Source organism: Canis aureus, chromosome 8 (assembly GCF_053574225.1).
Source record: "Canis aureus isolate CA01 chromosome 8, VMU_Caureus_v.1.0, whole genome shotgun sequence".
In the NCBI taxonomy this organism is placed as follows: Eukaryota; Metazoa; Chordata; class Mammalia; order Carnivora; family Canidae; genus Canis; species Canis aureus.
This window is the reverse complement of record NC_135618.1, coordinates 40,226,401-40,247,718: the sequence shown is the minus strand read 5'-3', so window position 1 is coordinate 40,247,718 and position 21,318 is coordinate 40,226,401. Positions and strand designations below refer to the sequence as shown.

Below are 21,318 nucleotides of genomic sequence, written 5' to 3'. Positions count from 1 at the left end.
GATACCCCATCGGACCAGAGGATCCTGAGCGAGGGGGCCCTCTTCGTACCCGAAGGGACGTGGTCTTGGTGAGGGGAGCTCTGTGAAAGCCACCAACCTGCTGGGGCCTGACGCCAGGTGCTGCGCAAGATGCCACCTGGACTGGGCCTCTGGCTGGTGGGGTAAGGGCCCATGGCACCCAGGCAGCCAGCCAGTCCTTCGGGGAAGCAGGGCTTCACTGGCACGGGAGACAGACGTCGAGAGGGGTCCTGAGCCACCAGGAAGCCATGCGGACAGGGAAAGGGGATGCCAGCAGGTGAAGCCTCCCAGACGGCCTTTCTGCTCTTTACGGGTGTTGGGCTAAGAGTGGGGCTCTAGTGGGGCAAGTGCGTTGCCGGAGCCCACATGCACACACTCACCCAACCACGCACAGAACAGAATTGCTTCTCTGCACTGGAGAGTCTCTCACACCAAACTAATTTTTCCGTGTCTTCCTTCAAGCAAGCCATAGACGCAGTAGATTTTGAGTTTTGGTGGACGTTTGTTCCAATGCCTAGAATGACCTCATCCGCAGGCTTGGGGAAAGATGTGATCCGAGTGCTTTGGCAGGACAGAAGGCATCTTTCAAACTGCGCCCTCGAGGCTAGTTCACCAAGTGGTAGCCCCCAGAAGTTTCTAGGAATAAATGCGGTGGGAGAGGTGGCCACCTTTTCCAGAGCCAGAGTTGCTCAGGAAAGCCAGGAAGCCCTGAGAGGGCCCTGGACCAAGTGCCAATGCCACAGAGCATGAAAAGGGACAGAGACCTTGGGTCCAATCACTCCTGAAAGTTTGGGATCAACCTGTGACGTTTCCAGTGTCCTTGATGGTGGAATTAAAGGCGGACACTGTCAAAGCAGGAGGAGTCATTCGGAGAAAAAAACTCAGAGTCCTCCACTGAAATGAGAAATGTTCTGGTAAGTTCCAGGCCAGGTCCTAAGCGCTGCACCTGCCTACACGAAGGGCCACGGATCTGGCTTCTGGCCAGGTCCCACCATCAGCAAGTGTGCAGGTTGGGGTCAGGGCCCGGGTTCCCCCAGACCTAGTATTGCTGTCGGCAGGTGTCTGAAGTCAGCTGGGGGCTGACGTTTGTCAGACACAGAGATAGTTGTCGAGTGAATCAGCAAAATACTGGGTCACATGCTGAGTTGGCATCAAAGTCCTGCAAAGGAAGACAGGGACTGGAAGAATCACACAAAACCCAGTGCAGGTGCCACCAGGCTACTAGCTGCTTCTCTGAATTTGAACGTTCTGGCACCTCTGAAGCCGGGGAGCATCAGTGCCTCCGAAGCTGCGGCCACAGCCTCCAGACGCAGCTCAGTGTGGCCCCGGGGGCGCCGGCGGAGGCGGCCTCCCTCTCCGGAGCTGCACAGCTCTCGGACGACACCCGGCCTCCGCGACTGCCTGGCCTCTCCCACCACCTCCTGCCTCCAACTTCTTCTTATTTTTTTTTTTAAGATTTTATTTATTTATTCATGAGAAGCGCAGAGAGGCAGAGACACAGGCAGAGGGAGAAGCAGGCTCCATGCTGGGAGCCCGATGTGGGACTCGATCCCAGGACTCCAGGATGACACCCTGGGCCGAAGGCAGGTGCTCAACTGCTGAGTCACCCGGGGATCCCCACCTCTAACTTCTAAAAAAGTCCTCTCTACAGCCACACGGGGCTCACACTTACAACCCCAAGACCAAGAGTCCTGCTTCACCAACTGAGCCAGCCAGGTGCCCCCAAACCCCTATTTTTTGAACTTCAAAAATGAAGATGCCCTATAAGAGGGTTTATGAAACTGGGAGAAAATCCCATCACCCCTGGGCCCTTTCCAGGCCAAAAAGTATCCTATCGCCCCAAGCTTTCCTTCCTCTGGGAACTCCCAGGATGCTGCCCAGTGAAGCGGGAAGCTCGCCCACAAGTGGTGCCTGAACTAAGAAAGGCAAATAAAGGGAGACACATTTGTTTTTCCTTTCCAGAGGGCATTACAGAAATTACAGTAAAATATGCGTAAAGATTACTGTTGGAATAATTTTTTTTAAAGATTTTATTTATTTATTCATGGGAGAGAGAGAGAGAGAAGCAGGCTCCATGCAGGGAACCCAACGTGGGACTCGATCCCAGGTCTCCAGGATCACACCCCAGCCGAAGGCGGTGCCAAACCGCTGAGCCACCGGGACTGCCCCCGTTGTAATAATTTTTTAAAGGTTTTTTATTTATTTGAGAGCGAGTGCGTGGAGTGGGGCGGGGCAGGGGAAGAGGGACCAGCTGACTGCTGAGCTCGGAGCCCAAGCCAGGCCCGGAGCTCACAACCCCGAGATCACGACCTGAGCCGAGACCCAGAGGCGGCTGCCCACTAACCGAGCCCCGCAGGCACCCCTCCGTCATCGTTTTGAAGCGCATAGCTCGGTGGCACTAAATGCATCCCCACTGCTGCGCGGCCATCACCGCCACCGTCTCCAGAGCTCATTTTGCAAAACGGAAACTCTGTCCCCATTAGACAGGATTCCCCATCGCCCTCCCACTCCCGCCCAGGTCCCCCCTCCCCCTGCCGGTGTCTGGATTCCACAGTTCCGATGCCTCGTGCGAGTGGGATCACACAGTATCTGTCTTTTCGTGTCCTTGACCATCAGGCCCCCCCGGTTCACTGACGCTGCAGCAGGTATCAGAAATTCCCTCCTCTCCGGGCTGAAGAACATCCATTGTCCGTGTGTTCCGTGCTTCGGGGACCCCTTCAGCCGTGGCCGGGCGGGTTGGCCCTGCCTTCCGGCCACCGCGAATGACACGGCTCGCGTTTCTCCAGGCCGCCCCCCCCCCCCCCCCCCCCCCCCCGCTGCTGTCGAAGGCGGTGGCCTCTGGAGAAGCAAGGGCAGCCTCATAGAGGCCGCAGCGGTAGTCAGGAGGCCCAGGGGCCCTCTCCTCCTCTGCTTCTCTCTGTGCCCCGCCAGCAATCCCGGGCAGTCTCGGTCAGTCCAAGTCGTACATCTGCATCTAATCATTTTCTTCCTTCTTCCAATTTCCTCGTACTCTCAGGGGCTGAAATCTGCCCAGGCCCCTCAAGGCTTGGTTTGGGGGACACCTGGGTAGCTCGGTGGTTGAGCATCTGACTGCCTTCAGGTCAGGGTGTCATCCGGAGTCTGGGGAGCCTGCTTCTCCCTCTGCCTATGTCTCTGCCTCTCTCTCTCTTTCATGAAAAAATATAATCTTAAAAAAAAAAAAAAGACTTGATTTGGGTCTATAGGCATCTTGGAAAGCCAGAGTTTCCCGGGCTACCAGAAGATAGTTTCGCGAACATCTGTAGCTGAGGGCGTCTGACGTCCACAGGCCAGGAGAGGACAGGAGTGTCTGGAACCTGGTGTCTTTGTCCTCCACAGAGCCTGGGTCCTGTCCATCATTTTTTAAAACTTTAGTGATTTTTTTAAAAAGATTTATTTATTTATGATAGAGAGACAGAGAGGCAGAGACACAGGCAGAGGGAGAAGCAGGCTCCATGCTGGGAGCCCGACATGGGACTTGATCCCGGGACTCCAGGATTGCGCCCTGGGCCAAAGGCAGGCGCTAAACCACTGAGTCACCCAGGGATTCCCCATTTTTTAAAACTTTAAATTGATCTTTTTTTTTTTAATTTTTATTTATTTATGATAGTCACAGAGAGAGAGAGAGGCAGAGACACAAGCAGAGGGAGAAGCAGGCTCCATGCACCGGGAGCCCAGGATCACGCCCTGGGCCAAAGGCAGGCGCCAAACCGCTGCGCCACCCGGGGATCCCAAATTGATCTTTTATTGAAGGATAGTTGACACCCCCCACCCTTATGTGAAGCATAGGTTTCCCTCTGCCAGATACCACTTCTTCCTGAAATAAAAGGATCCCCCCGGGCCTACATCTACTGCCCCACAGACCAGTGTGTCCGCTCTTGCAAAAGGGAGGACTTCCTGGGTGAACAAATGCAACGCGAGGCTCAGACCCCTCAGGGCCCCAGAGTAGCTGCAGCTTGGCCACTCTGGGCCTGCCACCCGCCCCTGTATCTGCAGGGAGGTGGGGGAAGGAGAGGGGCGGGGCCCAGGGGCTGGAATGGATTAGAAGTGGCGTGGTGGGGGGTGGGGGGGTGAAGCCCCGAGGAGGAGGCGGCGCCGCGGGGGCCCGTGGGGAGGTTGCTGGTCTTCCTCCAACGACAGAGAAAGGGCTCCTGCCCGCCCCCCCCCGCCCCCAGCCTAGTCCGCCCGTCTCGGGGACATGCTGCTCAGCTGCTGGAGCCTGGCACATGGGGCTCATCCTTCCCACCTTCCACCTGGAAGGTCCCGGGGTCGCCCCTCCCAATGCCCCGACGGCGCCCTGGGTCCAAGCGGGGGTGGGGGTGGGGGTGAACCCTCTCCTGTCTTTCGTACTTTGCAGCTCCGTTTTCGTAGCTTCTTGCTCCGGTAGCGACCCTCCAGCGAGCCCCAGAAGCCACCTGGGGCCGCCGGGTCCTCAGAAAACCTGGACGACGCCGCGCGCGCTGTGGCACCGGGCGAGAAAGGGCGTTGACGGGGCCAGGCACAGCACCGCACAGTGACTGACCGCAGCCACGGGCCAGGCGTGTGGCGTGGTGGCCCACGGCACCCGCCGGGGTGGAGCGCTCTACACCTACAACTAATGTAGCTTTCTGGGTCCACCATATTTCAACTTAAAACAATTTTTGTTTTCTTCTTAATTAAAAGAGAATGAGCGGCGGGGCTCGTCCGCTGCAGCAGGGCGGGAGGAGGAGCGCGAGGAGGACACGTCCAGCCTCCGGGCTGCCCCCGCTTCTCCCCCTCCCCAGTGGCGCCGGGGCCCGGGACGTCCGCCGCATCGCCGCCGCCTCCCTCTCACGCCCTCCCGGGCCCGCGCACCCGCCCGTCGTCCTTGACAACGCGACACAAGGTCACGGAGGGCCCGTCCCCAGGCCCGACGCTCCCCGCGCGGCGCGGGCCACCAGGGCCCCGCCCGCTCTCCGGCGCAGGCAGCGGGCCGGGCAGCCCTGCGCTCGGCGTGACGTCACCGCGCCGCGCCCGAGGAAGGCCCCGCCCCGCCCCGCCCTCGCCGCGCGTGTGGCTCGGCGGCCGCGGAGGACGGACATGGCGCGCGAGCTGCGGGTGCTGCTGCTGTGGGGCCGCAGCCTGCGGGCGCCGGCGCTGGCGGCCGCCCCGAGAGGTGAGGGGGGGCGGGGGGCGGGACGCCCCGGGTCTGAGCCCGCGCCTTTCTCCACTGCGAGGCTCGGAGGTTCGGCTGAGCGCGCGGGGCGCCCCGTGTCGCCCGTGTCGCCCGACTGCCCGGGTTCCGCCCCCGCCGAGCCCCGGCGCTGGGCTCGAGGCTAGGGGTCCGGGCTCTCGCTCCGGCCGCCGAGGGCGGTTCGGGGAGTGGGAACGGACTTGAGCCCCTCGTGGCCGCCCGAGCCGTGTTGCACCGGGGGCCGTAGCAGCCGCCTGCGCCGCGCCGACCGGCGCCACACCGAGTGCCCCGTCCGCCCGGGAGCGCGCACGGCGGGACCCGGGCGCAGCCGCCTGACCCTCCGCAGCGCGTGGCCTCTGGCTTCGTCACCCCCGGATTCCCGGGACCCGAAATTCCTGGGCGCTCACATCAGTGTTGGGGCGGAGGAAAAAAAGAAAAGAGTCACCGTAGTCTCTGCTTTCCCACTCCGCGTTCGGGAGAAACCGAGGGGCGGGCAGCATCCTAGCCTTCCGTCCAGGCTCTGCACACGGTTACACACGCACGTGGACTCGGGCTGTTTTTATGTGAAAAGACCTAAACCGTCTATGCGGTTTGCTCCGGAGTTGTATTTAACGTTGTCTGCGTAGCTTCCGCGTCCTGGGCCGTCCCTGTCCCCCGATCTTTGGCTTTCCAGTGGCCGCGCGGTCGTTTACCTGCCGTGTCCCGTGAACGGACGTAATAAAGGATTCTGTGGTTTTCTTTTTTTTTTTTCTTTTTTTCAAGATTTTGTTTATTCATGAGAGACACAGAGAGAGGCAGAGACACAGGCAGAGGGAGAAGCAGGCTCCCTGCAGGGAGCCCGACGTGGGACTCGATCCCAGGTCTCCAGCATCACGCTCTGGGCTGAAGGCAGCGCTAAACCGCTGAGGCACCCGGGCTGCCCTGTGGTTTTCTGTCATTACACTGCTGCGTACAATGGCGAGTACTTAGATATTTGCACGCGTGTATGGCATTTAGAATTTCAGAATCCGACTTTTAGAATTGATGGTTCAGAGTCTGTGCATATTTGAAACGTTAGCTGATACTGCCAAATTGCTGTCCAGAAAGTCTTTATCGATTTATATTCCCGTTAGCAGGGACTGAGACCACCTCTATCCAGGCAGTCCCTCCGTGGATAGGAGTCAGAAAGTGTTTTCATTTGCTTAGTGGCCGTTAGTATATTTTCTATGAATGTCTTTTTTTATTTTTTATGTCTTTTACATTTTTTTCCCGTTATCTGAGTTTTACATTTTGGTGTAGTGTCTCTCTCTTTTAAGACTGTTTATTTGACAGCACAAGCAGGCAGAGGGAGAGGGAGAAGCAGGCTCTGAGTGGAGAGCCTGATTCCAGGCTGGATCCCAGAACGCTGGGATCATGACCTGAGTCGGAGGCAGATGCTTAACCAACCGGGCCACCCAGGCACCTCTAGTGTTTGTCTGTCTATCTCTCTCTCTCTCTCTCTTTTTTTTTTTTTAATTTATCTGTTCATGAGAGACAGAGGGAGAAGCAGGCTCCATGGAGAGAGCCTGACTTGGGACTCAACGCCAGGATTCCGGGATCACATCCCGATCCGAAAGCACAGACCCAACTGCTGAGCCACCCAGGTGTCCCTCTTTTTTTTTTTTTTTTTTCTTTTCTTTTAAACAGTTTTTAAAAGCATGCAATAACTGATAAGATAGTTGTAAGTTTTATACTTTTGCTTGTACCCACCGTCTTCCTCCTTTTTGGGTTTATTTCTTGTCATGCAAGAGTATTCTTTTGTGTTCTGCAGAAGTCTTTAGTTTGTAAATTTTTTCTTTTCTTTTTTTTTAAGATTTCATTTATTTAGTCATGAGAGACACACAGAGAGAGGCAGAGACACAGGAAGAGGGAGAAGCAGGCTCCATGCAGGGAGCCAGACGTGTTGGGACTCGATCCTGGGTCTCCAGGATCACGCCCTGGGCTGAAGGCGCTAAACCGCTGAGCCGTCCAGGCTGCCCAGGTTGTAAATTTTCTTTCTTTTTTTTTTTTTTTTTTTTTTTTATGATAGTCACAGAGAGAGAGAGGGGGGCGGGGGGGCAGAGACACAGGCAGAGGGAGAAGCAGGCTCCATGCACTGGGAGCCCGATGTGGGATTCGATCCCGGGTCTCCAGGATCACGCCCTGGGCCAAAGGCAGGCGCCAAACCGCTGCGCCACCCAGGGATCCCAGTTGTAAATTTTCTAATCCCCATCATGTCTAAAAGATTTTATTTTATCCCCCTACTAGTGTAGTAGGTTGCCTGGGTATTCCAGGTCAAAATAATTTTCCTTCAAATAGGAGGATATTGCTCTGCTGTTTTCTAGAGCCCGTTACAGATGAGCAGTCCTAGCAATTTCATTGTTTCTTTTGTAGATGACTTGTTTTTACCTTTCTCTGGAGGTTAAAGTTTCTCTTTTTTGTGTTCTCAGATGTTCTAATCATGTTTGTTGTAATTCATTCTTCATATCATGTAGTGAACCTTCCACTGGGAAGACATGCCAGTTTTCAGCCCAGCCAGTTTTTTTTTTTAACTCCTTCCTTTAATAATCTGCATCCTCTCCTTCTGAACTTCTGTTGCAGTTCTCCTTGGAAATCTTTTGTTTGAATCTAAGATTGAGACCCTGTTCTTGGAAGCAGGATGTACTGCAGATGTTCTTGATACCCACCGTATGGGCAGTCGTGAAGGTCTAGTTGTTTGGAGGGACTGAGTGATGGGTGAGTTTAGCCTAGAAAATGATTATCTTATACAAAGGGGTTGGGGGCGGGGGTAATAAGAGAAAGTACCTCCACAGAAAATTCAGAATTCTCCTGTATTTCTTTTCCTCTGTTGCTGGGAAAGTGTTCCCAAATGTTAGCATGTGCTTGGCTTCACATCTTAGAGTCAGACTTTATCACCATCCCAGTTCTTCCCACCTGCTCCGTTGAGGTGTTGAACAGTCTCGGCTTGTGGACTTTTTATTTTTCATTTTTGCTCATTACTTATTTAACAGATATATTTTGAGGGATACTTGGCTAGCTCAGTCAGAAGGGCTTACAACTCTTGGTCCTGGAGATGTGAGTTTGAGCCCCATGTTAGGCATAGAGATTACTTAAACTAAAAAAATAAATAAAATAATATTATATATATATATATTTTTTTTTTGCATGCTCTCTGATACTTCAGAGATGATGTGACCCTGCTGTTGGCGTCATGGGTTAAGTGGGAGCTTGTGTTTGCCAGGCAGTATACTGGGCCATTTCCGAGGCCTCTGTGCCCAGTCAGGGAGCACTGAAACATGTGGATGATTGCTCATGTGGATCTCACAGAAGAGAAGGTTATGAGCCCGGTCTGGAAAGCACCAGATGCAGGGTAAGGGGGTGCTACTGAATGATTGGGTTTGGCAAGAAATGGGAATATATATGGGAATGAGAATAAGAGGCTAAAAATTATGTGCTTTCTCTTCTGTTAGATGTAAACTTGTGGACCATTTTCTGTAATCAGGATGGTCACAGTGCCAGGCGTGGGCCAGTGTTTAGAAAACCCAGCTGCAGGCACTATGAGGGCCACACACCTGAGTTTCTGCATGCCCCCAGGACCAGGTGGGTGGGCTCCAGGTGAATCTTTTTTTTTTTTTTTTTTTCCAGGTGAATCTTAAATTGATTTCTAGGTGTTTAGAACCATCGAGTAATTTCTTGCCCTGGTGAAAGGTGGGTATTATAAGGAGTAGGGATATCAGAACCTAGGTAACCTGGAAAACGTGATATTTGTGTTTTTTTTTTTTTTTTTAAGATTTTATTCATTTATTCATGAGAGATACACAGAGACAGAGAGAGAGGCAGAGACACAGGCAGAGGGAGAAGCAGGCTCCACGCAAGGAGCCCGATGTGGGACTCGATCCCGGGTCTCCAGCATCACACCCTGGGCTGCAGGCGGCACTAAACCACTGCGCCACCGGGGCTGCCCCAAAACGTAATATTTGTAGTAAAAATGTAAACTGTCATGAAACCTTCCACCAGTTCTGATGAGTAATAGAAGTAATGGATTTGCCGGTAGACAATCAAGAAAGTGTTCCCAAAGAAGAGACGATGAACATGAAAAATCAGCAACAGGTTTGATCTCCAGAGGCAGATGATTATGATGTAAGGTGGAGAGGGTAATGGGTTGGTCATTTCACTTGGCTGGTAACTGCAATGACACCACAGCCCTGAGTCCTGTGTTCTAATCTCGAGGACACTCTGGGTCTCACTGTTGGCGTTGCCAGGACCCCCTTATGAGGCAGCCACCGCAGGACTGCTTGCGCTCGAGTTAGTGTCCTCTGCCTTTTCCAGTCTCTGTAAGCTGGAACCTTTGCTGGAATGTTCTGCCTTAGAAGTGAGACTTGGAAGGGTGAGGAGTCTGCTCCAAGTACCAGAAACATCAGAAGAGCAGAATTTCCCCACTTTGTTATAGGTCTCAAGCATTGCAGGTTTGCTTTATTTCCCAAAAGGAACTCCTGCCTAGACCCCGTGCAGCCACAGCCCCACATTTACTGCTTTTATTCTTTTTGTTGATTTATTTTGCTTCTTCCCTCTGCTCTCACTTTGGGGGCCTGTGCTGTTTAATTCATGCCCTCACAGCTCTTGTGTTGCAGCCCAGGAGTGAGAATGAGAATTCAGTCACATCTCATGTGTTCCCAGGCTCTCTGCAGGATGAGTAGAGCAGCACTTGTGGGGCAGATTTCACTCTCTGTGAAACACGTATTCATGTTGCTAATGTAACAATAATAGGTTTGATCCTTAACTGCTTAGACTCTAAATGGTGTTGCCACCTCTATAAACCACAGAGCTGGGACGCCTGGGTGGCTCAATGGTTGACCATCCGTCTCTGGCTCAGGGCATGATCCCAGGGTTCTGGGATCAAGTCCTGCATCGGGTTCCCTGGAGGGAGCCTGTTTCTCCCTCTGCCTGTGTCACTGCCTCTCTCTCTGTGCCTCTCATGAATGAATAGCTAAAATCTTAAAAAACAACAAAACTTTAAATCACAGTGCTGGGGCCTTGATCAGCACCGCGAGGCACATAGGCAAAGTGTGTCGCTGGCTGCCCAAGAGGCACCAGGTGGGCTGTGGTGTGACGGGCTTGGTTAGGACCAGAGGGACCAAGTTATCTGCAAAAGATCAGCCAAACCCAGATGGTAATAGGTTAGCAAAGGCTTTATTGGTTACTAGCTGAATAGTTGGCCAGAATTAAGGCAACAACAAAAATCTCCCAAGTGTTTGCTGCCCTTGTGCATTGAGACATATGCTGCTTGAAGCGGTGTGTGTGTGTGGGGGGGAGTTGGGGTGATGAGAAAGCATACATTTCTCACCTCTACCCCCAAAGTCCAACAAAGATGATTTCATTAGGGAGACTTACTAAGGCAGTGATGGTGGTCACTGTCTAAAACCAAAATACCGACTTGGCATCAGCGAAGTGTATCCAGTTCACACTCCAAGGAAGTGTTTAATTTTTTGTTTTTTAAAGTACTTATTTATTTGATGTAGAACATGAGCATGCACAAGCAGGGGAAGTAGCAGGGGGAGGGAGAGGGAGAAACAGGTAGAATTCGATCCCAGGACCCTGGGATCACGATCTGAAAGGAAGGCAGATGCTTAACTGAGCCACCCAGGTGCCCTCCAGTGAAATATTTTAGTTCAAAGCCAGAGGATGTTCTTGAATTGGATTTTTGGTGCTCTTAGTGTAGCCAGCTAGAATTTTTCTTAAGTACCATCTTGCCCAGTCTGGAAACGGAAGGCTTGACTTTTTTTTTTTTTAAGATTTTATTTATTTATTCATGAGAGGCACACAGAGAGACAGAGAGGCAGAGACACAGGCAGAGGGAGACGCAGGCTCCATGCAGGGAGCCCAATGTGGGACTCGATCCTGGGTCTCCAGGATCAGGTCCTGGGCTGAAGGCGGTGCTAAATCACTGAGCCATCTGGGCTGCCCGGAAGGTTTGACTTTTACTAGGAAGCTGCTATTTGCTTACTCCACCAAGAAATTCTGTAGTATTTAGTAAAGATTTTGGGGTGTTTCTGGTATGGCTGCTAAAGCCACTAGGAATTGTATACCATAGGTGATAATGATGTGGTTGGGAGTGTTGGGGTCCAGAGTCCATGGCCAAGAAAGGATTCTTGAGAGGTCTTTGGTGCAAAAGACCTTTGGTGGTTTTATGAAAGCACAGGGACAGGACTGTGGGCAGACAGAGCTGAATTGGGAGTGACTGATTATGCAAGAGTTTCTATCCTGTCGAGGGGAGGGTGGTGTTAGGCTCCAAGTAGTTGAGTCTGTAGGTTTCTGGAGATTGCTTGCTCGCCCCTCCCTCCCTCCATTCGTCCCTCCCTCCCTCCCTCCCTCCTTCCTTCCCTTCCCCTTCCTTCCTTCCTTCCTTCCTTCCTTCCTTCCTTCCTTCCTTCCTTCCTTCCTTCCTTCCTTCTTTCCTCTCTTCCTTTTTTCTTCCTTTTCCTCTTCTTCCTTTTTAAGATTTTATTTATTTAATTGACACAGAGAGCACAAGCAGGGGGAACTGCAGAGGGAGAGGAAGAAGCAGACTCCCCACAGAGAAGGAACCCTGACATGGGACTCGATCCCAGGACCCTGGGATTATGACCTGAGCCGAGAGCAGATACTTAACCTACTGAGCCACGCAGGTGCCCCTGAAGATGGCTTTTTTCTTGTAAATTATTAAGACAGTTGCAAACTGATGGAAACCCATGTCCTGCATGACTGTGATCTCTATTGATTAACCACTTGTTTTCCCCTTTCCTTTGTTTTAGGGCAGCCAGAAGTGCCTGAGGAATGTCACATGTATCTCACGGGGTGGCCAGAGGAAGTTTGCGGGGTGTTAGTTTGTGCTTTGCCCTTAGCTTGCCCTGTGCTCCCTCATCAATAACACCAGTAGCATTGGTGAGGAGGTAGAGAAATCAGAGCTCTTGCTGACTGCTGGCAGGAATGTAAAATGGGGCATCATTTTGGAAAACAGTCCATAGTTTGAGTGGACTGAGTAAGCACTCAAATGAGTAAGCACAGTTACCATTCAACCCAGCACTTCCACTTCTAGGTGTGTACCCAGGGGACCCTGAAATATACATCCACACAGAAACTTGTACAGCAATGTTTATGGCACAGACAAAAAGCAGAAACACCCCAATTGCCTATTAACTGATGAATAAGTAAATAACGTGTGGTCTGACCCTATAATGGAATATTATTCACTGTGTGGTATCTGACTGGCTCAGAAAAGTATGCAGCTCTTGATCTCAGGGTCCTGGGTTTGAGCCCCATGTTGGGTGTAGGGATTACATAAATAAATACATATTTTTTAAAAGAATATTATTTGGCCATAAAAAAGAGCGAGATATGATATTTGTTATGATGTGGATGAACCTTGAAAACATGATGTTAAGTGAATGAGGCCAGATGCAGAAGACTACATATAATTCCCTTTGTGTGAAATGTCTCAGACGGGCAATCTATAGGGATAGGAAGTGACTGCCGGATTGGGGGGATAGGAGTGAGGAGTTGCTGCTAATGAGCTTGTGGTTTCTTTCTGGGGTGATGACCTTCTGTGGCACTAGATGATAGTGATGGATACTCAGCCCTGTGAATGTGCTAAAGCCCACTGGTTTGTACACTTTGGGTGGATTATATGTTCTTAAGGTGTTCTTAAAATACTTATGTTGTCTTCAGTAGTTTTAGCTTTTATTTGCACTTTATAGCCCATCTGGAATTTTTCATTTAATAAGTGAGAGAAGAAATTAATTTTGGTATTGTAGCTTTAAATTAATGTGCGTTAACATGTTTAATAGTATTTCCTCGTGATTTTCAAAAATCTTGGCCATTTATGCAAAAATTTAGTTTTTCATAGAATTTTAGAATTAGGTTAGTTTAAAAAATTGCATTTTCTTTGGGCTTATGTTAAAAATATAGGCTAGTTTAGAGAATTGATGTCTTTATTTAATTTTAAGTAAGCTTTATGCCCACCATGAGGCTTGAACTCATAACTCTGAGATCAAGAGTCATGTGCTCCACCACCTGAGACAGCCAACTGCCCAGAGAATGGATGTGTGTGGATTGACACTTCCAGGCAGCCCGGGTGGCTCAGCGGTTTAGCGCTGCCTTCAGCCCAGGGCGTGATCCTGGAGACCTGAGATCAAGTCCCACGTCGGGCTCCCTGCTTGGAGCCTGCTTCTCCTTCTGCCTGTGTCTCTGCCTCTCTCTCTCACACACTCTCTCTCTCTCATGAATGAATAAAATAAAATCTTTAAAAAAATAAATATTTATGCTTCCTATCCAGGGACATTTCCCCAAGCTTTTTTGATCCCTTTGTAAATGTGTTTTATGTCCTTATTAAATTTTTTTAGTGTGTTTGGCAATTAGGTAACTTTTATAGATTATGTATATTTATAACCTAGCACAAAATAACCTACCACAGCATCCAAAAGTGCAAAGGTGTGTGCACTGAGAAGCATATTTCTGTCATGGATACCCTCAGACACCAGGTAACCCTCCTGGGGGCAACCCCCTTAGCCAAGTCCTTGCAAAGATATGCATGACTTGTGAGAATAACATCCATGTATGTGTACACATACACATGTATTTTAACATCATGGGAGCATATGCAAACTACTGTCTGGGCCAGGTTTATTTTATTTTATTTTATTTTATTTTATTTTATTTATTTTTTTATTTTATATTTTATTTTATTTTATTTTATTTTATTTTATATTTTATTTTATTTTTATTTTATTTTATATTTTATTTTATTTTATTTTATTTTATTTTATTTTATTTTATTTTATTTTATTCTTTTTTTTAAGATTTTATTTATTTATTCATGAGAGACACAGAGAGGCAGAGGGAGAAGCAGGCACCATGCAGGGAGCCCGATGCGGGATTTGATCCTGGGACTCCAGGATCTTGCCCTGGGCTGAAGGCAAGTGCCAAACTGCTGAGCCACCCAGGGATCCTCCAGGTTTATTTCTTAATGTATCTTAGAGATAACTTAGCATCGGGGGATGCCTGGGTGGCTCAGTGGTTGAGTGCCTGCCTTTGGCCCAGGGCGTGATCCTGGAGTCCGGGGATCGAGTCCCACATCGGGTTTCCTGCATGGAGCCTGCTTCTCTCTCTGCCTGTGTCTCTGCCTCTCTCTCTCTATGTCTCTCATGAATAAATAAATAAAATCTTAAAAAAAAAAAAAAAACTTAGCATCGGGACATTGCACACAGACTGGTCTCATTTTCCTGTGTGACAGTATTTATTATCTATGCATTTATTTACTATTCCTCTATGGCTGTCAACCTGGTCATCCATCTACACTGGATCCTCAATTGGTATCTCTATACAGGCTTGCGCATGACCCCAGCATTGACAGTTGATGGGAAGGGGCTCGCTCTTCTGTGACAGCTACGTTATTTAAGAGTTTATTGTTAGGGGATCCCTGGGTGGCTCAGCGGTTTCGAGCCTGCCTTTGGCCCAGGGCGCGATCCTGGAGTCCCGGGATTGAGTCCCGCGTCGGGCTCCCGGCATGGAGCCTGCTTCTCCCTCCTCCTGTGTCTCTGCCTCTCTCTCTCTCTCATAAATAAATAAAAATAAATCTTAAAAAAAAAAAAGTTTGTTGTTAATTATGGGGCACCTGGGTGGCTCGGTTGATGAAGCATCTGCTTTCAGCTCAGGTCATGATCCCAGGGTCCTGGGTTGAGCCCTGTGTTGGCTCTCTGCTCAGTAGGGAGCCCGCTTCTCCCTCTCCCTCTGCTGCTCCTCCCCACTCATGTGCATGCTTGCTTGTACTCTCTCTCTAGTGTTAATTTTAAGTAATTAAATATTTGATTAAAAAGATGTGCATTGAGGGATCCCTGGGTGGCTCAGCGGTTTGGCGCCTGCCTTTGGCCCAGGGCGCGATCCTGGAGACCCCAGATCGAATCCCACATCGGGCTCCCGGTGCGTGGAGCCTGCTTCTCCCTCTGCCTGTGTCTCTGCCTCTCTCTCTCTCTCTCTCTGTGACTATCATAAATAAATAAAAATTAAAAAAAAAAAAAAAAAAAAAAAAAGATGTGCATTGAGAAGTCCTGCTTTCAGCTCGGTCCCATTCTCCTCTGTGACCTGCCCCTTGCCCTTGTAGGTTATCTCGGTTAGGAGCTGCTCCTAAGCTCCTAATAACATCTTGCTAGTGTTCACGTGAATAAAGTGTGAACAGGTAAGCACCTTCTTCTGCAAGGGTTTATGTACTCTCTGTATTTTAGTCACTGAGAGACCTTGTAGAGCTTGCTGTGACAGCACCATAGTTTGTTTCCTCCCCCTCCCTTTTCCTTTCCTTTTCTTCTTCTTTTTCTTTAGCCTCATAGAAGTCTGGGAGTAGCTCTGTGTTGGGAGACACCACAGTTGATTTACTAGTTCTCTGCACCGACATGGAGGTGGTTTCCAGGCATTTGCCATTTATTCAGCGTTACAGTGTATGGTCCTTCAGCCTCGTCTTTATATGCAGGGTTCAAGTGTATCCACGGAGGAAAATCCTCAAATGGAATTTGCCAAGTTAGAGCGTATATTGTGTTTGTCATCTTGACCAGCGTAGCCAGTTACCTTCCACAGGGTCAGGCCATTTCCTGCTGCCTGGAGCAAGCCATTGGAAGTTCTGAGTTGCCCCTGAAGTAACAGTGCAGGTGTGTTGACTTCTCTCCCTTCACTGGAGCTGGTGAAGGTTAACTGGCTAGAACTGGGGCACAGTGCCCATGTGGGGGCCTCGGATCAGTATGTGTTGATGAAGCTGTTAGGCCTCAGTCCTGCCTGATTACCTTTGATCCATCCCAGGCAGGCTGGCCTCTAACCTGGGCTTCCTATTCCAGGTGGGCTTCAGGGAGATCCAGTCCCCTGGGCGTGTCAGGTCCCACACGTGACACTACGGGATGCTCCTCTGCTTAAATCAGGCTGGGTTCCAAGAGGCTATGTGTACTTCTCTGTGGGCAAGTTCAGTGACCCAGAGAGGTTACGGCTTTTTCTTTCAACCCCTCCCCTTCTCCCTTTATACGTTCGATCTAAAGAGAGACGCGTAGAGTATGCATGTGCAGCTTAAAAAGAAGTGTAAAATGAACACACGTTAACCCAGTTTAAGGAGTTGAGATTACCAACTCTCTGAAGGCCTGTGTGCTCTTCCCTGAGGCATGTCCTTCTCTTTCTCCTGGAGGTAACTGCTAACCTGAATTTTCTGTTTTCTTGTGTATACATACTGTGTATGTTCTTGGGTCAGCATTTTGTTGGCTTAGTTTTATCCATGCTAATGGTGTAGTTCATTAATTTTTGCTGTTAATACCATTGTGTTCGTATACCTTCGTTTCTTTATGTCGAATTGCTGGTGTGTACTTAAATGGAGTTGCTGGATCACTTGGTGTGCTCTGGCTTACTAAGTAATGCAAAATTACTTCCCCAAAAGAGTTGTGTCACTGTATACTCCACCAGCCCCCTTCTGTGCATTCCCACAGTCCCCTCCAGTCCTTGGTATTTTCAGACTTATAATCTTTGCAACTCTGGAGAGTACTGAATGCTATCTTGTGTGTGTCTGCTTACAAGATATGTATCAGGAAATACATGAACTAACTGTGGGGAACCAGCTCAGTGGGGCAGTGTTGTCTGCAATACTGTAATGCTCCATCGTGAGAATGTACCGCAGCTCTTTCTCCACCCAGGTGCAGACACTTGGCCCGTGGGCAGCGTAGAGGCAATGGCTCGCTTGGTTGCGTTGGCATCCTGCCGCGTTGGACACATAAGTTTCTCTGGGGTGTGACCAGAGTGGAGTGGGGTTGCGGGTTTTAGGATATGCGTTGTTACTGTGTAATCATGACTGTTTTCCAGTGTGGGTCCTGATTTTCGTTCCACCAACTCAGAGAGCTGTCCCTGTGCAGTGTCCTCACCGAGACTCGGGATTTTCAGACATTTTATTTATTTTATTTTATTTTATTATTATTTTTTAATTTTTTTATTTATTTATGACAGTCACACACAGAGAGAGAGAGAGGCAGAGACACAGGCAGAGGGAGAAGCAGGCTCCATACACCGGGAGCCCGACGTGGGATTCGATCCCGGGTCTCCAGGATCGCGCCCTGGGCCAAAGGCAGGCGCCAAACCGCTGAGCCACCCAGGGATCCCATTTTCAGACATTTTATTTTATTTTATTTTATTTTATTTTATTTTATTTTTTTTTTTTTTTTTTTTTAAAGATTTTATTTATTTATTCATGACAGTCACACAGAGAGAGAGAGAGGAAGAGACATAGGCAGAGGGAGAAGCAGGCTCCATGCAGGGAGCCCGATGTGGGATTCGATCCCGGGTCTCCAGGATCGCGCCCTGGGCCAAAGGCAGGCGCCAAACCGCTGCGCCACCCAGGGATCCCCCATTTTCAGACATTTTAAATGTGAATTTGATGGTTACAAAATGATGTTTCAGGGGTGCCTGAGTGGCTCAGTCAGTTAAGCATCTGCCTTTGTCTCAGGTCATGGTCTCAGGGTCCTGCGATGGAGCCACATCAGGCTCCCTGCTCCATAGGAATTCTGCTTCCCTCTCTACCTCTGCTCCTCCCCATGCTCGTGCGCTCTTGCTTGCTTTCTCTCAAAGGGATAGTCTTTAAAAACAAAACTGATGTTTCAGTTGTGATTTTAGTTGCATTTTGATGAATTGCTGATAAGTTGAGCATCTTCTTTCCATAGTTTATTGGCCATTTGTTTCCATTTCCGTGAAATGCTATTCATGTCTTTTGTTCTAGTATTTTCTTCTGGATTGGCTGATTTGGTATGCATTTTTGTATGCACTCTTTATGGGCACTAATCTTCTATCACGTTATTCTTTGTCAGTAATGATTGTTGGAAATGTGTTCTCCCAGGTGCGGCTTGCTGCTTCACTTTCATCCTGGTGTCTGTTTTTTTTGTTTTTGTTTTTGTTTTGATGAACAGGAGGTCTTAATCTTAATTTTGTCAGATATACCAATCTTTTCCTTTGTGGTTTACCCGGGGTTCTGTAAGCTAAGGCCCATGGGTTGGGTTTTTGTAGAATAAAGTTTTATTGGGACCCAAGCATGCTTATGCTTTCACATGTTTGCAGCCCCTTTCCTGCTGCAGGGGCAGAGTTGAGCGGAGATCACAGGGCCCAGAAGCCTAAAATATTTACTGTCTGCCCTTCCCAGGAAATGTTTGGTGTGTACCCCAAGGTCATAAAGGTCATGCTTCCATGAAAGTTGTTTCCTGATGCATTTCTACCAAACAGGAGTAGGAACCTTTGTTTGAAACTTTTATTCATTTCTCTCTTTGCTGGTAAACTTTCTCATGGGCTTCATTTTCAGGATAGATTAGAAGAGACTTGTAAACTAGCAATCACAGGCTAATTCTGGCTATAAACAAATTGTGTTTGGCCCAAATATTAAAAAAAAAAAAAGTAGTCGCAAATATTTGAAGTCAGGTCTCCATAAATATTTGAGTTGCTTATTTCTTTTGAAAAATTAAAAGTTCTGGGAATTTTGGCTTGTATTCCACAATGGCAACAGTCTCTTGGAATGTAGTGGCAGCTGCTGCCTCCTACAGACTGGCCTGACCTCTGCAGTTGGCTGTAGTGCCATACTCCCAGATTGTTCTTCATCCCGGGCCTGTTGGTGCATGTGCAGTTATTTGTTCATGTAGTAAATTATATTGACTGGTGTTCTAGTACTAAACCAGCCTTCCATCCCTGAGATCAACCTGCTTGGTCGTGATGTAGTATCATTTTTACATATTGTAGGATTTGATTTGCTAATTTTTTTATTAAGGATCTCCATGTTTGTGGTCACAAGGGATGTTGGTCTCTCATTTTTTAGTGTAATGTCTCTGGCAGACTTTGATAATTAGGGTAATGCTGTCATCATAAAACTTGTCAGGAAATATTCATTCATTTTCTGTTTTCTGAAATAGTTTGTGAAGATTGGTGTCATTGCTTCTTCATTATGTTTGATATGTTTCACTGGTTATTCTGGGCCTCGAATTTCATTTGTGGAAATATTTTTGAAGACAAATTCAGTTTTTTGATTAGTTATAAAGTAGTTGGGAATTTCTGTTTCATCTTCTGTCAGCCTGGATAAATTTCAGTTTTTCAAGAAATTTATCCATTTCATCTCAGTTGTTAAATTTCTTGCCAAGAATTTGTTCATAATGTTTCCTTATTATCTTTTTGTAGAATTTGTAATATAACCCCACCTTCCTTCCTGATGTGAGTGATTGGTATTCTCTCTTTTCTTCTAGATTATTTTGGGGGTTTATTGATCCATCGCTTTTATTGATCTTTTTCTTTTTTTTTTCTTTTTTTTTTTTTTATTGATCTTTTTCAAGAATCACCTCTGGCTTTGTTAATTTTCCTCAGTGTTCATTTTGTTTCAGACTTTTGCTCCTTGTTATTTCCTCCCTTCTGTTTTATTTGGGTTGATTTGTACTTTTTTCTAAGGTGAAACCTTAAGTCATCAATTTTAGACTTTTCTTTCTTTCTTTCTTTCTTTTTTTTTTTTTTTTTAGATTTTATTTATTTATTCATAGAGAGAGAGAGAGAGAGAGAGGGGGGCAGAGACACAGGCAGAGGGAGAAGCAGGCATCATACAGAGAGCCTGACGTGGGACTTGATCCAGGGTCTCCAGGATCATGCCCTGGGCTGCAGGCGGCGCTAAACCGCTGCGCCACCGGGGCTGCCCTAGACTTTTCTAACCTAAGCTTTTGAAGCTGTAAGTTTCCTGCTATGAACTTCTGAGGGTGACCCCACAGCTTTTAACATACTGTGTTGTTTTTTTTTTTAAGATTTTATTTATTTATTCAGGAGAAACACACACATAGAGGCGGAGACACAGGCAGAGGGAGAAGCAGGCTCCATGCAGGGAGCCCGACGTGGGACTCGATCCCGGGTCTCCAGGATCACGTCCTGGGCTGAAGGCGCTAAACTGCTGAGCCACCCAGGCTGCCCAACATAGTGTGTGTGTGTGTGTGTGTGTGTGTGTGTGTGTTTTAAATGTTTTTTAGATTTTATTTATTTATTTATTTATTTATTTATTTATTTATTCATTCATTCATTCATTCATTTATCTATTTATCTATCTAATCTATCTATCTATCTATCTATCTATCTATCTATCTATCTATTTATTTATTTATTTATTTAGAATGGCTGGGACACAGGCAGAGGGAGAAGCAGGCTCCATGCAGGGAACCTGACATGGGATTCGATCCCGGATCTCCAGGATCACACCCCAGGCTGTAGGCGGCACTACATCGCTGGGCCACCAGGGCTGCCCCATAGTGTGTTTTTATTATTGTTCAGTGATTTCTTGGTTTCTTCTTTGACTTGTGGATCATTTAGTATATGTTGTTTAATTCCTAGATACTTGGGATATTCCTGGATATTTTGTTATTACTGATTCTGACTTAATTCTGTAGTATTCAGAGAGCTTATTTGGTATGATTTCAGTCTTTCTGAATTTATTAAGACTTGTGGGGGATCCCTGGGTGGCTCAGTGGTTTGGCACCTGCCTTTGGCCCAGGGCGTGGTCCTGGAGTTCCGGGATCGAGTCCCGCGTCGGGCTCCTGGCATGGAGCCTGCTTCTCCCTCCTCCTGTGTCTCTGCCTCTCTCTCTCTCTCTCTCTCTCTATGTCTATCATAAATAATAAATTTTAAAAAATTAAAAAAAAAAGACTTGTGGCCAACTTCATGGTTTTTCCTAGCAAATATACCAAGTGCACTTGAAAAAATATTATTCTTTTTAAAAAGAACTGTATTTTGCAGTTGGGTAAAGCATTCTATGAGTATCCATTAAGTCATACTGTAGTTCAGACAATCCGTGTCTTGATTTTTGTTTTCTTTTGGGCTTGTTCTATCAGTTGTTGAGAGAGGGATATTAAATGTCCAGCTCTGACTGTGGAATTATCTTTTAATTCTTTGAGTGTGTTTTTATTATTTTTTAAATTTTTTAATGTTTTTACATTTATTTTAGAGGGAGAGAGAGGGCACGAGCAGGGGGAGTGGCAGAGGGAGAGTGAGTCTCCAGTCTCAGGCCAACTCCCCGCTGAGCTCAGAATCTGAAGCAGGGTTCAGTCCCACAACCCCAAAATGATCTGAGCCAAGTCAAG

The 21,318-nt window shown here is 48.1% G+C and overlaps 1 protein-coding gene across 1 annotated transcript in view; it reads left to right on the top strand.

The window, feature by feature from the left end:
* The first annotated feature begins 5,044 nt into the window (after positions 1-5,044).
* Positions 5,045-21,318, top strand: part of TRAP1 (TNF receptor associated protein 1) — a 53,179-nt gene continuing 36,905 nt past the window's right edge. The window contains exon 1 of the mRNA XM_077906407.1: positions 5,045-5,170. Coding sequence (XP_077762533.1) covers positions 5,095-5,170 — 76 coding nt within the window. The 5' untranslated portion in view covers positions 5,045-5,094. The remainder of the gene's footprint in view (positions 5,171-21,318) is intronic.